At 39.3% G+C, this 15,487-nt stretch overlaps 1 protein-coding gene across 1 annotated transcript in view; it reads right to left on the bottom strand.

Annotated features, from left to right (window-relative positions):
* Window positions 1–229: 229 nt before the first annotated feature.
* Window positions 230–15,487, bottom strand: part of LOC127414386 (heparan sulfate glucosamine 3-O-sulfotransferase 1-like) — a 68,689-nt gene continuing 53,431 nt past the window's right edge. Inside the window, exon 2 of the mRNA XM_051652389.1 lies at window positions 230–1,951. Coding sequence (XP_051508349.1) covers window positions 860–1,951 — 1,092 coding nt within the window. The 3' untranslated portion in view covers window positions 230–859. The remainder of the gene's footprint in view (window positions 1,952–15,487) is intronic.

Below are 15,487 nucleotides of genomic sequence, written 5' to 3'. Positions count from 1 at the left end.
TAATACTGTCTCTGGACGATTACAGCACATGACATTTTCTATTTGAAGCCCCAGAAAAGAAAATAATATCAAAATGACTTTCATAATAGAGGTGTATTCAACAAATTATTATTTATTTATTTATTTTATTTGTTTTTTTGTGGTAAATTGCATTTTAACATATTTTTTTAGACAAAAAAATAAAATAAAAATAATAATAATAAAATAATAACATCACGCTACTGCTGAGGGTAATATTTTGAGGAAGAAAAATTTCGGAATGAAAATGAACTAAATGATTTGTCATATTTGGGTGAATGACTCAGTTTGTTTATCAAGGGTTACGTTAGGGTTAGAAATGTTTATGCACTTGTTGCATAAACGTATCTACAACTCCTTTGATAATAATTAGGTTAAGGTAAAATAGAAATATAGATGTTCATTAAACATTACCATAAGATTTATGGGCTGCACTGTACAAACAAGTATGCTAAACAGCAGGTTTCAACAAATCAGACTTAAGGAAAATATTCAGGGTCCTTTTTGGAAGCAGAACCATTTATTATCAAGAACAAAAATATCAAACAAAGAAAGAAAGAGAAAACAAATACGTTCAACAAATTTGTTACACTCTGTCTCAGGTAACTTTGTTACAACAAAGACAATTGACGGCAAAGATCTTTCCCACCACAGTCACTGTTTCAATATCATCTTAATTGTTACAATTTTAAGTTGGCAAGTCATGAAAGGCTCTGGAGCATCTCGAAGGCATTTAGGAGAAGTGTCGATGGGGGAATGGCTTGAAAAGGTCCGTCCATCAGCCCGTTCTCAACATCACTGTCAAATGGTTGTGAAGAGAGTTCTACAAAGGTCCCTCCCACTAGTGCCAGTTAAAGGTACGTCCTATAAGTCGGTAGAAGTTCAGATTGTGTTGCCGCAAGTACGAGCGCAGCTGTCTCAGCACACTGCGGTTGACGGGAGGGTGCGGACGTCCTTTAGACTCATGCAGACATCTCTCCTGGCCATCACTGCGGATGCAGTAAAAGCCTTTGGTCTGGTTGAAGTAGAAGTTGGATGCCACGATCCGAGGTGGCAGATCCAGGAACCGTTCGACCCTCTGGAGCTCCAGTAGAGGGTCATGAATCAGAGTGTCCCCATCCACAATGTGAATCTGCTCCAGGGGAAAGTGTTGGAGCCAGTTCCTCATGTGGACGTCGTAAAGACTGCGCTGGATTGCCTTGTAGCGAGTGTTTAACGCACCATTCTTTACCAGCATGTGCTCGATGGCCTGTACGGGCTTGTGGTTCTCCAGACGGTTGAAGTAGACCTGCGTGTAGTCCGAGATGACTCTTTCAGTTGGGTCCCTCAAGATTAACAGGAGTTTGATGGAAGAGTTCATGGCGTGTATCCGTGCAGGCGCCAACGGAGATGTGAAGTACCCCGGCGTCTTTTCCACAATGATCTGATGAGGGTACGAATACGGCATCTGCTCCCGGTACCACTCAAAGCCTTTGGCATAGTTCTCATCCCAGTCGAAGAAGTGAACCTCAGTGGCGGCAGCTGCCACTTCAGGATGAATATCCAGCATCTCCAGCAGCGCTCTAGTGCCTCCTTTCCGGACGCCGATGATGATGCTGTCAGGGGTGTGCTTGCTCGTTCCTGGAGGGGGAACCAGAGAAGGAGTGACGTTCTCATTGCCAAACTCTCCTGGGCTCGGTGTCGTCCCACTGGCCCACACCTGGATGTACTCTGGTGGGGCGGCGTACGTCCGGAGCACCAGGAAGAGCACGGAGCTTAGAAAGCTGGCCATGGAGAGGGGAACCATGAGACAGAGAGGATGCCAGCGAATCGGAATAGAGTGGCGTGCTAGCGTTGAAGGAGCTACAGTTTTTATGTGAGCAAGGAAAGGCAATTCAAGCTGGTAGAGTGGGATTGAGGTCACGGAGGGTGCGGCCATCAGTCCACAGGACATCTGGAAAACATGAGGGGAAAGAGGGCGGAGTCAACACACTATTATGATATACGGAGTAGATTATGAAGAATACAACAGAATACAGGTCAGAGATACATTAACAGCTTGGGTGTCAGAGACCCAAAACTTGAAGGGATGGTTCCAAATCATCGAAGTGGCACTATAACAAGCTAATTAACATTTCCATAAATAACACCAGAAACATATGGGTTAAAATTCAAATTCGAAGGGCTATTTGATGGAAAGAAAATGCAATGTGATGGAGAGCATTTGGTGTAAGATCTGTTGAGAGTGTATGAAAAGAGCCGGGTCAGTTTGAAATGGGAATACGATTTACAAAATCACAAATAGATCCACCGTTATTAAATTCTTACTGATTAAGTTTTGGTCACATGTAGAGTTTCACTTTCACAAACCCTGACATTTGTTTCCATTTATTGCACCAATGTTCTCTGAAGTAGACGTAGTTCTCTGTGTAGGTGCCCTAAATCCTAGCCATTGGTCCGATTTGCCCAAAATTTGGCATGTATCAAGACACCATCCTGTCACCAAACAAAGTTTGAGAAATGTTTCATACACACAAGACAAAGATTTTTGTGTATGGCCCAAATATGACATAAGGTACACATTAGGGCTGTGAAACTAAATTGTAATTAAAAACAAAATGACCACAATTCTAATGATAAATTATAAAATTATAAGTAAATAAGTAAAAACGAGAAAAGGAATGTTTCAACATACTACTCAAGTTTCAAAATACTGGCGGTACTACAGTGTTTTTTATTTATTTATTTATTATTAATTAATGATGCATGTATGGTAGTAAAATTCCCAGATAGTAAAGTTGCAACAGGGGCTGTTCAAACAGGATGCTAGATGGACCACAACAGAATGGAACAGAACACATGTGGGGATCTTGAGATGTGCATTTCGAAATTGAACTCTTTTCCTGACTCCATTTAAAGAGCACCTATTATGGTTTTTCAAATATGACCTTTCATGTAGTGTGTTATATTGCTCTTAGTGAATGTAAAAAAGTCTGCAAAGTTTCAAAAATCAAAGTGCACAACAAATGGAGTTATTGACTCCCAAAAGAAAGAACCGATTCTGAACACCTGAAACGAGTCTTTAGTGATTCCAGACATACTTTCTGTACTAACCTACGTAATTTGGTAACAAAAAACCTGCCTCTGGTCTTCATTGGCTGCTCACGAACAGCTTTGACCTGCCCTCAAACACTATACTCAGCGGTAGACCAATCACAACAGACTGGGACATCTGACCAATCAGAGCAGAGTAGGCTCTCTGAAAGGAGGAGTTTAGAATGAATCCTTCAGAACGGATCATTGAACGAGTCGTTTGAGACACTGAGGAAAAAAAAGGTAACGCTGCAATTTAAATTATGAGCAAATTAAAGTGTTTTATGACCTTGGATGCATGTAAATCAATTGTATGAGACCTTTAAAACAAAATTAGGCACGTTTAAAAACCATAATAGGTGCTCTTTAAAATGCATTGTTTACACTGATAAGAGAGCAAAACGCAACGACCAACAGGGACTAAAAAACGGTTCAAGGAACAAAAACCAAAAACATTTTTATTTTTATTTTTTTATTTTTTGCAGAACAAAAACGAGAACTAAATCCCTTTGAACTGATCTGGAGTGAAAACATTTTTTTTAATGCTGGTAACTGGTTAATTTTGCACACAGAATTACATCACTCTCTCATTTTAGAAGAACATAAGCATTATGCATGTCATTATGAAGGACACCTCTAGTTTAAAAACCAACGTTAAAAAAAATAATAATCATTCGGCCCGCAAAAGGTGACGTTTGTTCCAAATACAGTGTGTGCATGCATGCAGGAGAGAGACATATAGGCTACTGATTGATTTTAGAAGGGATATATTTAACTCTCATGCACTGTTCGGTCATTTTTGACTGAAATCAATCTTGTATCTTCAATACAACTGGTTTCCTTTATCTGACGGGTACGAAACTTGGTGACTTTTTGTCCATTTGATATCTGAACACACACAAAGAAATTGGAGTTGATTCGATCACTCTAAGTGGTAGAAAGAAGAAAGAAAAAGTTACACTTGTACTGTTCCCGGTCAAAAAAATTTCCCATAGGAAATGAATGGGAAACACTAAGGGGTGAGACTACAAATATCAAGAGTGCAAAACACACACACACACACACACACACACACACACACACACACACACACACACACACACACACACACAACTGAACTGGTCAGACTATAAAAAATAATTGTTTTTGAAATCAATAAATCAGCCACATTACTTTACAACATTTCGTTTTTAGTCCCTGATGGCCAAAGACCTCCTCATCTTAGCACATTTGTAAAATTCAAAAGCACAGTTTTAGCATTCAAATGAGCATTTTTTTTTTAAATCACAAATTTAACGAATATTCAAATTTTAATTTGACATCCTTTGTACACATACACAACAGCACAAAAAGGATGCACATACAATTTTATCAACAATTTCCCACCACAGAGGACGCTATCACAAAAAAATCCTCATAATGCCACAAACATTGTGTTAAATGGAAGTAATCAATTTATAAATATTTATTATAATTCCACTCTGGAAAAACATCTGCACAAAAGATTTCCCGAGTTCCTCTCAGAATTTAATCAGGTTTCAACATACCTCGAAGGTAGTGAGATAAATCCAGTCTGCACAGCACTACCCTGGAACACTGCTAAGATAACAAAGATGAAAAGGCACTAAATATACCATCTAAAAGCCCAGTGCAGTCAAGTGGATGCATTTACTTTTATTTCAGTGGACTTAAAGAAGAGCCAAAGTCTTGCATGTCAAAGCCAAGCGGGAATGAGGAAGAATCTAAAGTACTGGCTGATTGAGTTTAAAGACTTTCAAAGTATTCCACGCAAATTCGCAAACATCTTCTGACCTTTACGCTTCATCAAATTTCAAGGCGTAGCAAACAGAGACTCAGCTAACAGACCCTCCTCACACAGACTCAACAGCCTAACCCTCCAGTCAAAATATTCTGCTGGTAAAAGGTCACTTCCATGGCATTTACCCGCAGCACTCAAAACTGATTAAACCGTATAACTCGATTACAAGACTTGATTTCAGCTTTGAGAACGCTTTATCCAAACTCGGTCAAGTACATATTAATCATTAAGGTTGTTATGAATTGTCACTTTGAACAGTTTTTACTCATTGTTAGATGTTGACAGATCTTGCTTCTTGTTCAACTGCACGTCAGTCAGTAAGATGATGGACTGTTTCCTGTGTGAATCTCAAGAAACCTGTCAAGAAGTCCAGATCATATTCCACCCCAAAATAAAAAAATAATATATTGAATTACGCTTATTATTTTAGCTTAAAACCTATTTTTTGAACCATTAAGAATTTTTGCATCATGACATTATTTTCATGAAAGCCTCGCTCTCATTACTGAATATGGGGGAAAAAAATTACTATATCTTAATCATTTTAATAATCAATTTTAAATGTAATTATGAGGTTATAAAAATGAGCAATCTTATGTGAACAATCTAATGTAAAACACTTGTCAAGTTCCTAGATATGTCCATGTTTGTTTTACATTTTCTACAAAAAAAAAATGAATAAATAAAAATCACTTAAAACTGGTGTAACCATCAAGTAAAAGTATTAAAACACTTTTTTTGCTCCTTGAACACACGTGAGTATACAAAACATAATAATAATAAAAAATAAAAATAAAAAATTCAAACATATTTCCCAAGGCATAAGTTTTTACAAATATCATGAATTTAAATTTCTCATATATATATATATATATATGAAATAATATTAACACAAAGATTATTCCAAACTTTTTGTGCAAACATTTTTATTTAAGAATTTTAGCTTTAAATGTGACTGTTACACCACCTATTTTTAACTTGAAGCTCTAAAAAAAAATAAATAAATAAATAAATAAATAAAATCAAAATGAGTTTGAACTCTGAAAGTAAAATTTTTTTCCAGGTGTATTCAAGTAATTGCTTTGTGTAAATTACATTTTTAATGTGTATATATATATATAAAGGATAAATCCGGAGCAAAAAATAAATAAATAAAATAAAAAAAATTACATCATTGACCCCCATATATTAAATGATACTTGTGAAGTACTGAGACGCACGCACACACAAGCACGCACGCACGCAAACACACATACACACGCACGCACACTTACATACGCACGCACACACAAGCAATCACGCACGCACGCACACACGCATACACACATTCACACGCACGCACACATACATACGCACGCACGCACGCGCACTCCCACACGCACGCGCGCGCGCACACAGGCACGCACACGAAATTCACACCAATATTTTCTACTGTAATACATTTAATAATTACTCTGTAACAGCAATGAGAATCACCATTAAGAATGTAACTGAGAATTAAGATGAAACCCTAAAGTAAAACATGCAATCACTTTACTGAATTGAGAATCGGAAGGGAAATATGCCAAATTTACATGAAAATAATATCACAATGCAAAACATCTCGACTGTCCTAAACAGGCCTGTCGCTACATTTCACAAAATGCTTACGAGTGACATTCACCCTCCTGTTCAACAGAAGCTCAAACTTTGCCTCGTGTCTTCACTGTCTGTGCCCATCTTAAAAGGGTCAGAGTCAGCTTTCCATTTCTCTCTCTCTCATTCATATCCTCCTGTCGTATGACCGGGAACTGACACCGGCTAGTGTCTCAGCCTGTAATCTGTGAGCGAGGACGAGGGACGCCCGTGGGCAGAGAGAGACCGGACGGATGGATGGACAGATCAGGAGTGGAGGGGAGTGAAGGCGCTTCAGTGTTCGGCTGAGAGGAACTGATGTTGCTGATGTGCTGTGACGTGTCTGTCTGTCTGTCGGGGGTGAGACAGCACAGGAGCTGCCAGGTCTAATGCTTACAGCATGATGCAGGGCCCAGATTACTCTCCAAACCAATGCAGCTCACTGGAACAATAAAGCAGTGCTCAGATCTCACCTTGCTGCAGTTCACAGGTAGCTTATGGGGGTATGGCAGCTTTACAGTGGCTCCAAAATATTGGATGTCACTGCATTAGATACAAAATAATGAAAGCAAGTGTGATCCGTGTGTCTCAAATGCTGCTGGAGCTTTTCTCTAGTACTAACTTGACAAACATCAAGTTCATTTTAACTAATGTTAACAAATGAAGCTTCACTGTAAAGTGCTACCACTAGATCTATTATTTTATCACTTAATTTAACAAACTTACATGTGCTAAATGTTCAGCTTTAAAAGTGTTCTGGTGCCATCTTTAAAATAAAAGTCCTTTTTATCGTTCATGGCGGCAGCTTCACAGTCTCCGCCGGGCGTAGGCATCTCAGTAATAACGGGAGTTACAAGATGTCTTTATTAAATATCCTGATTAAACAATAGTAGCACCAGTAGAGTCCAGAAACATGTGCTCTTTCTCCACTTTCCTTTCATCTCTTGCCCTCATGAGAGAGCACGTGTTACCCTCATTAAAGTTCAAGCAGCAACAAGTGAAATATGAACTATTAATACAATCATCCAACTAAATGAAAAGGCAGGGAAGGAATTTATAAACATAACAATGCTTCATACAATATTAAGATACCATAATATAAGGGGGCCTGGGTAGCTCAGCGAGTAAATCGAGAATCCAGGGCGTGCTGAGTGACTCCAGCCAGGTCTCCTAAGCAACCAAATTGGCCCGGTTGCTAGGGAGGGTAGAGTCACATGGGGTAACCTCCTCGTGGTCGCTATAATGTGGTTCTCGCTCTCGGTGGGGCGCGTGGCGAGTTGTGTGTGGATGCCATGGAGAATCGCGTGAAGCCTCCACACACATTACGTCTCCGCGGTAACGCGCTCAACAAGCCACGTGATAAGATGCACGGATTGACGGTCTCAGATGCGGAGGCAACTGAGATTCGTCCTCCGCCACCCGGATTGAGGCGAGTCACTACACCACCACGAGGACTTAGAGCGCATTGGGAATTGGGCATTCCAAAGTCATGGAATTTCATTGGTCAAAATGGGTGGAAACCCTGTAAATAAAAGCTTTCCAATGGCCTCATAAGACCTGGAATACAGTTTCAGCTTGGCATAAAGTATTTTTATGGTGTTTATGGGTTTTTGTTATATTTTTGGAGTGTGACTGGTCTGTACTTTGAAGCTGCTGGTCACTGTGAGCTTTTATTGTACGGAAAAGAGCATTAAGAACATTCTTAAAGTTTTCATTTTGTCATACAGGTTTGGAACGACATGACAGTGAGTAAATACTGACAGCATTTTCATTTTTTTGGGGTGAACTAGCCTACTGTTTCCTTTTCTACAGCTGTACACAGTTCTATCTGGATCTATTTACAGAAGCAGTTTGTTAGCAGATGACTGCTCTTGATATATTTCACTGTCTGCACACACTATGTGTCTCTGACTAAAGTTCAGCTGTGATTAATGTGTGCGGCCGCGTCTGCATGTTGCATGTGTGTGTTGAGCTACAGGTCTCTCCACAGGACACAAAGAGCCGCTAATTATCCGAAGTTGCCGTTTCCGGATCCTTATCCTGACTCTCCATTGTTTTTTAGGACGAGAGGAAACAGCAGGAAGTGTGATGCTCAGAAGAGCATCATCTGAGAGCGATTAGCATAAAACAATACTTAATCCAATGAAGCCTGATATTCGAATGCTCTTTTCCCAACTGTTTTTACAGCCGATCAAGAGGATTTGCTTAGATGAGCGAGTGTAGAGTGAGATAACACGATGACGCACACAGAGACGGGCTGAAACTTTACAGCTTTCAAGATATAGGAGAACCCCAAGTGAGGATAACATATGCATTTTGCATGTACAGATACATTTCAATAATCTCACACTGTCAAACTTTTGATTATAGGTATAAAGTCTGGTTCATTTTGCAGCTTTTTCTAAACCGACTACTTAGGAAGCATTTGCTTCGTTTGACATGCCTTTGTATCTGAAAGATTATACCACACAAATAAACCAGCATGCAAACAAAATTGGCAAAGCAGTCTCTGTGAACACCTAAGAAGTTCAGCCTGATTTCATAAAATTATATTACTGTGGCGACATTTTTGCAAAATCATATTGCATGGTTCTTACATGTTTTGCGACAGTTCAGAGGTGAAATGTCCACTGTGTGGTGCTAAAAGCGAGTTAAATGTTCTCCCAATCAGACAAGGTTTTTATGGTTAATGCTCTATCGAGATTTAAATCAACCTAAAACTTAAACCTAAACCTAACCGATAGTGTCAGAAAAAGCAAATGTGAGATTTTATGGTGCTTCTATGACTTCGGCTCACATGTCAACTCGTGTGCTCTTCAGGACTCGTACCCCGCTCCTTTACATCACAAGTGCAACGCTCTATCAGTTGAGCTACCGTGCAATTTAGCTTGTAAACGTAGTTGATTATGTAATGCAAATGTTAAAATGAGTCATGCGCTATAGTAAAAGTGTTTAGATGTCATAAGATAGCATTGTGTGAGGAACAGAGAGAAAAGTAAGTGTTTATGAACTGATAATCTGCCGTTTTACTCGTACACTTTGTGTGAAAGTGACTGTGAGCGGTCTGTGGGTTTGCTGTCTGGAACTGAGACTAACATTTCAGTAACACTCTCATGTGTTTACCCCAGTGGAATGCTGAATGCACAGACCGTAAAAAAATAAAATAAATAAAAAGTGTTCATTCACACACACTGCAAACCGAACACAGATTTAAGTGTATGACTTGTGTGCCAGATGCCCAGGAGCTCTCTACTTGAGTGGTACGAGAGGAGAGACGACTGGATAGAGGGACGGGATGCTGGGCAGCATGACAGTATATGGGTGTTCCTTTAATTTCGGGCAATTTCATGTTCCAGTGGTTGGAACAGGTTTCAACTTTGTTCTTTTTGTTATGTGTTTGTTACATATTTAGTTAAATCCACTATAAAAATATTTAAAAAAATACTACGTTTAAAACTATGATCATCGAAATAAACAAACTATTTCAATATTTGTGTGAAAACTATTTCTATAAATTGCTAAAAAATTACTTCCATCCTGCAGTTGTGGCATCATTTCTAGCACACCAAACAATTTTGCCAATAATACAAGTTTTATTTTATTTATTATTATTGGTAATTTTTTAAGTTAGTGTACTTGAAAGTGTCAGTGAAGAGCATATGAGACAAAACAAAAAAAATGAAGGGACTAAATATGCTTCTCATGTGGTTCGCAGATGTGCATGAGGTGATTGAAGACTGGTATCGCGTGTTGCATAGCACGATCCACCAAGAACCTCTCGGGTAAGTGAAGTGCTCTGCTCTATCGCGCGCGTCCACCGGGCTTCCCTCGATATGCGAGCTCCGGTATCAGGATAGCGCAGAGCGGATCACATGCGCACGTCAACCGGGCTTGAGTCTGATAAAAAAAATACAAAAAATCTGTTATGGAAAAGGAAACAAACATATTTACTATAGAAGCACAGTTGTAAATCAGTCAAGTGGTTTACTCATGAATATTAAACCTAGCCCTATAGAAATAAGGTGTTAAGGAAGTTTGATTTCCTTGAAGTAAAAGCTGTGTTTCTAAGTTTCTAAAATAATAAATACTATGCATTACAAAGATGTACATGCATTACAACATATCTTAAATATTAATTAAGTGTGTGTATTTAGGATACATAAAATATTAGCTATTTAGTAAGAGAGCTGGCGAATTTTTACCACACGCCCCATTGAGAGCGAGAACCACTAATCACGACCACGAGGAGGTTACCCCATGTGACTCTACACTCCCTAGCAACCGGGCCAATTTGGTTGCTTAGGAGACCTGGCCGGAGTCACTCAGCACGCCCTGGATTTGAACTCGCGACTCCAGGGGTGATAGTCAGCGTCAATACTCGCTGAGATACCCAGCGTTAAAACTTTAATCAAATGAGAACTATTTTAGTTATATTTTTCAACATAACTCTGCATTATTTCTTATCAAATGAAGTGCTTTTTTACTAAATCCTCACAGCATAATCCGAAACAACACTGAAGATATTTTTGTCAAATAAAGTGCTGCACAACAGAACATCACAGCTTTAATAAATTATCATTATAACTCCCATTATTATTATTTAATTGCATTAAATATGTTCATTTAAATCAAGCTTTTATTTGTGCGTTTCTGTGTTTCTGACTGTAGTTTTGCATCTCTGGATAAGTAGTTTGCTGCATGATCTAGTGTGATTATTAAACCCCCAAAAGCTGTGATTTCATTAAAATAAATATATGGTTAGGGTTAGGTATGCATTCAAACCTTCATTTTCATCCTAAATGTGTCAAATTTCCATGGCATTCCGCATTTTATAGCTAATGCAATTTTTATGACTGGATTCAGTGATTCCATCATGGAAATCAAAGGGCTCTAGATGTGGTAATGGAAGTATAAGCAGACTCTGATCCTTGAATTATTGAAAATGTATTTACATACCGAGGTGTAAAGGCTACTACCACCTCAGGGTGTGAATTCATTTTCCAAAAAAATCTGCGGTCCGACCGTCGTCGTTATCTGAAGTTTACAACTGAAATATATTTGTAGTTTACACTACAGCGGTGTTGGAATGAAAGTTTTTCACTATATCAATACCTTTACATGCAACAAAAACCTTGTCAGCGACACAATCAAACAGTCTAATTATACTAAAATATTTCCAGAACAAATAATCATTCTCCATGGCTGGAAAACTGCATTGCAAACTTCCAGGTTTTCCGGGATTTCCATGCAGGGCACATGGGAACCCTGATGTTGTGTACACGGTTTGCACACAAATTGTACGATTGTGAAAAATGGTTAAACAAAAGAAATATCACGAAATATCAGCTATTTTATAAAAGCTTTGATGTTGAATAATGTGAAGCTGTTTTTGCACTAATGCCAGAGTTACTGTTCATTTGTTAGAAAAATCCTTTGGTATCAGTGATACAGTAATCCTGATCAGAGGGGATGATGGGAATTTCCTCTCTCAGGTTAAATTAACCCTCACACTTACCCCTCTTTTCTGGACTTTCCTTCTAAAGTCCACTTCCCTTTCCTCTCTCTCTCTCATACTAACAGAGCAGGTCTTTTACTTACTCTTTATCTCAACATTTCCAGTCCAGGCCACGTTTCACCCAAGAATCAAAAGGCAAATAAAGTATTGCCTATTTTTAGCATAGTGATAGTGTTTTCATGACTCGTTTCATCGAATTTCCCTCCAAATTCACATTACTGTAACAAGAATGAGATGTTTTGCATTACCGTCAGGATGTTTTATTTTTCCATTTGTTTGTTTTTTTAATTTGCAATCATTCTAAACTGGAGATCCTCAGATTCTCATTACTGTAATGAAGTATTTTCTTGATGTATTACCGCAAATAGACCAGATAGCACATCCGGTCATATTTTGAATGCTGTGCCTTGCAATCACTGTGATTAAAAGTAATGCGATTATTTCTCATTTTTAATTAAATCAGCATAAAATAACGTGACCTTACAACAAATACTAGTGTATAAAAACTTCACAGTTTAAATAATATTTTGGCTAATTTGATAATGCATTCAGCTACTAATGTGAGTAGCTCAGTTCACCATGTTTAAAAACGTTCAGAATACATACATATACTGTGAAACAAATTATTATTGAATTAAACACTGTATATTTACTGTAGAGTACGTTTGGTTTGACTCGATCACCTTGGATTCTTTTTTTATCCTCAGTTTCTCATTACTGTAATAAAGTATCATTTTATTGTACAGTTGCAATCACTGTGATCACTGTAATGCAATTATTTTGAAACTTATATCAGCATAAGTTAAAGGCCTTGCAACAAATACCATAATGTATAAATACTTTACAACTTAAATTATATCTTTTTTTTTTTTTTTTGATTTACATTAAAGTAATCTCCATGGTAGTAAAGCGGGCTTCATTTTCTTTAAGCAAAACAACATTTCTTATTTCTTCAGATTTTCAGGTGAAATGTGATTTCGACAGGTTCTTGACAGGTTTCGTGAGATTCAACCCTTTTCACGTTTGTACTGTTGGACGCTTTGTCTCGCACACTTTCACAGCTTTCAAACACAGTAACGCTTCCCATGGTGCATCTCTCTCTCTCATAAGACTATGTGTTTCTTTGTTTCTCAGATTACACCAGATCCACACAGCAACACCCAACCAGAGCGAAGAACATTTATAGAATGCAACGAAACTTCCAATATTTGACAGTATTAAACATCATCACCGAACAGAGACGGAGAAATGAGCTGCGTGTCATCCGAAGATTCAGCCACTGTTCAGCTGCTCACAGGCACGAGCCACGCGGTTAAAAATCATTCAAAGCCACTGTTTGCTAATTATGATCTGATGGATGATCTCAAGCCTCTGTTGGACTCCTTTAGTCACTGTCACTATGGTTACAGCTGTTAGAACACAGTTGTGACTTTGGTTGTTCATACAGACAGCATATAAACTGCTACTGTACACTGCTGTATGAACGAAACATTTCAAGACTCACACCTGTAAGTAACATCGACTTAGTGAACGTAGCCATAATGCTGTCTTATTATGTATGGGGGTTCAGTGGCATGCTCCCCCGTGATTTTTAATTTTTTTTGCAATGTTATTCTGGTGACTTTTGGAGCAGCATTTTTACATTTTCAGAGCATTCACATGAAGTTGTTGAAGTGTAAAAAAAAAAAAAAAAAAAAAAAAAAAAGCAGCCATGCAGCTGTGACTAGTGGTCGACCGATATATCGCAGAGGCCGATAAATCGGCCGATATTCTGACTTTTTTAATTATCGGCATTGGGCGATAAATTTTCCCGTTTGGCCGATTTGTTTCTTGAGGGCGTTGAGAATCGGCTGCTTGCATATGAAGCGACTGAGACATGTTAACGAACAGTCACAGTTCGTTTTGTTGTTGTGTGCCATCATGTTACTACAATAATAGACCGGTGTGCAACACAGTGTCATTTAAACGGTCCGCATATCAGAGCCGCGGCAGACGTGTTTGAGCTCATAATGTTAAAGTGTTCACCTGTTTCATTCTCCCTCCCTCTTCTCAACAGTTCCCTGTAAATTTTAACTGTCTTGTTTAACGGTAAAAGCAAATATCAATAAAACGAATATAATATACCATCTGCAAATATGCACATTTCTCATTTAAACAGATTTAATAAACCAACCTCACACAAATTCAGCATCCTGTGGAGCACTCATTTCCCTTCCTCTGAAGCACTTATTCTAACAGTCTCTCCTCAACAGTTCCCTGTAACTTTTCTAATGATAAAAGGCAAATATCAATAAAACGTCTTTTATATACCGTTTGCAAATATGCAGATATCTCGTTTAAAAAGATGCAATTCACGAACCTCACGAAAATCCAGTGTTTTCTTCCATCGAGCGCTCATTTTATATCTTCCTCTGAAGCGTGTATTCCATCAGCCAGAATCAAAACTTCAGGATCAGGATCAAAAGTTCCTCTGATTCACAAATCATGATGGTCACTCCGTGACAATCCAAGCAGGCGATCCAGGCCCTTTAAACCGTCAGGAGATTGAGACTCACGGTGGATCTGCACGAGTGTGTGAGAGCAACTTCAAAGCTGCATCCGAAACCAGGAAAATGCTGCCTCTGGAGGCTGTATATGGTACGATAAAAATAAGGTGCTTTTCAAACTGTTCGGAGATCAGTTTCTTTAAGAGTTCCATTCAGTCAATACAGCTGTCAGTTAAGCCATTAACTGATCAGGCAGCAAGGAAGCAAGTCAGCTGCCTACGTTTTCGGATGCAGCCCAAAGTAAAAGCGAATCACGTGTGCTATAAGTAAATGTCTTATTCTCTGTGCACTGTATGTACAATTGATTTGATCTGGTATTTTTTTGAGAAAATACGATTGCTCACGTGAACATGTGTGTACTGTTTCCTTCTTCCTTATATATGAGTGTAGAGCCGAGGAGGGCGGGGCCGGGCTGGAATGACGCACGCCCGGTCCCCAATCAGCCTGATGGGGCGCGCGAGGGATAAAGGCGGCCGGGGATGACAGTTCGAGAGAGAAAGAATTACAGGCAGCTGTACTGTGTGTTTAAGGTTGTGTGGTTTTGTTTAAGTTGTTTATTAAATTATTATTTAAGTTGTCAAGCCGGTTCTCGCCGCCTCCTTTCCACTGAACCCCCTTACACTGGTGCCGAAACCCGGGAAGGAGGAGGGAATCCCGTTGCAGAGAACTCGACACTGCCGTCCACCCAGGGGAGCGCCGCTTCCATCCGATGGGGACGGAGTAGCCCAACCACCCGGACGCAGGGGACGGGACTCCCCGACCACCTGGAGCGAGGGAGCCACTGCCGGGGGCGGAGGAGTGCCCTGCCGTCCCCCGGGAACACGGAGGGGTCGAGAGAAGACCACCGTCCATGGGGGGAGGAGGGAAGTGACTCCCCGACCGCCTGGAGTGGTAGGGCCGCTG

This window comes from Myxocyprinus asiaticus, chromosome 23 (assembly GCF_019703515.2).
Source record: "Myxocyprinus asiaticus isolate MX2 ecotype Aquarium Trade chromosome 23, UBuf_Myxa_2, whole genome shotgun sequence".
NCBI classification, from domain to species: domain Eukaryota; kingdom Metazoa; phylum Chordata; class Actinopteri; order Cypriniformes; family Catostomidae; genus Myxocyprinus; species Myxocyprinus asiaticus.
The sequence above is the reverse complement of the archived record's forward strand: the minus strand, read 5'-3'. Positions and strand labels throughout refer to the sequence as shown.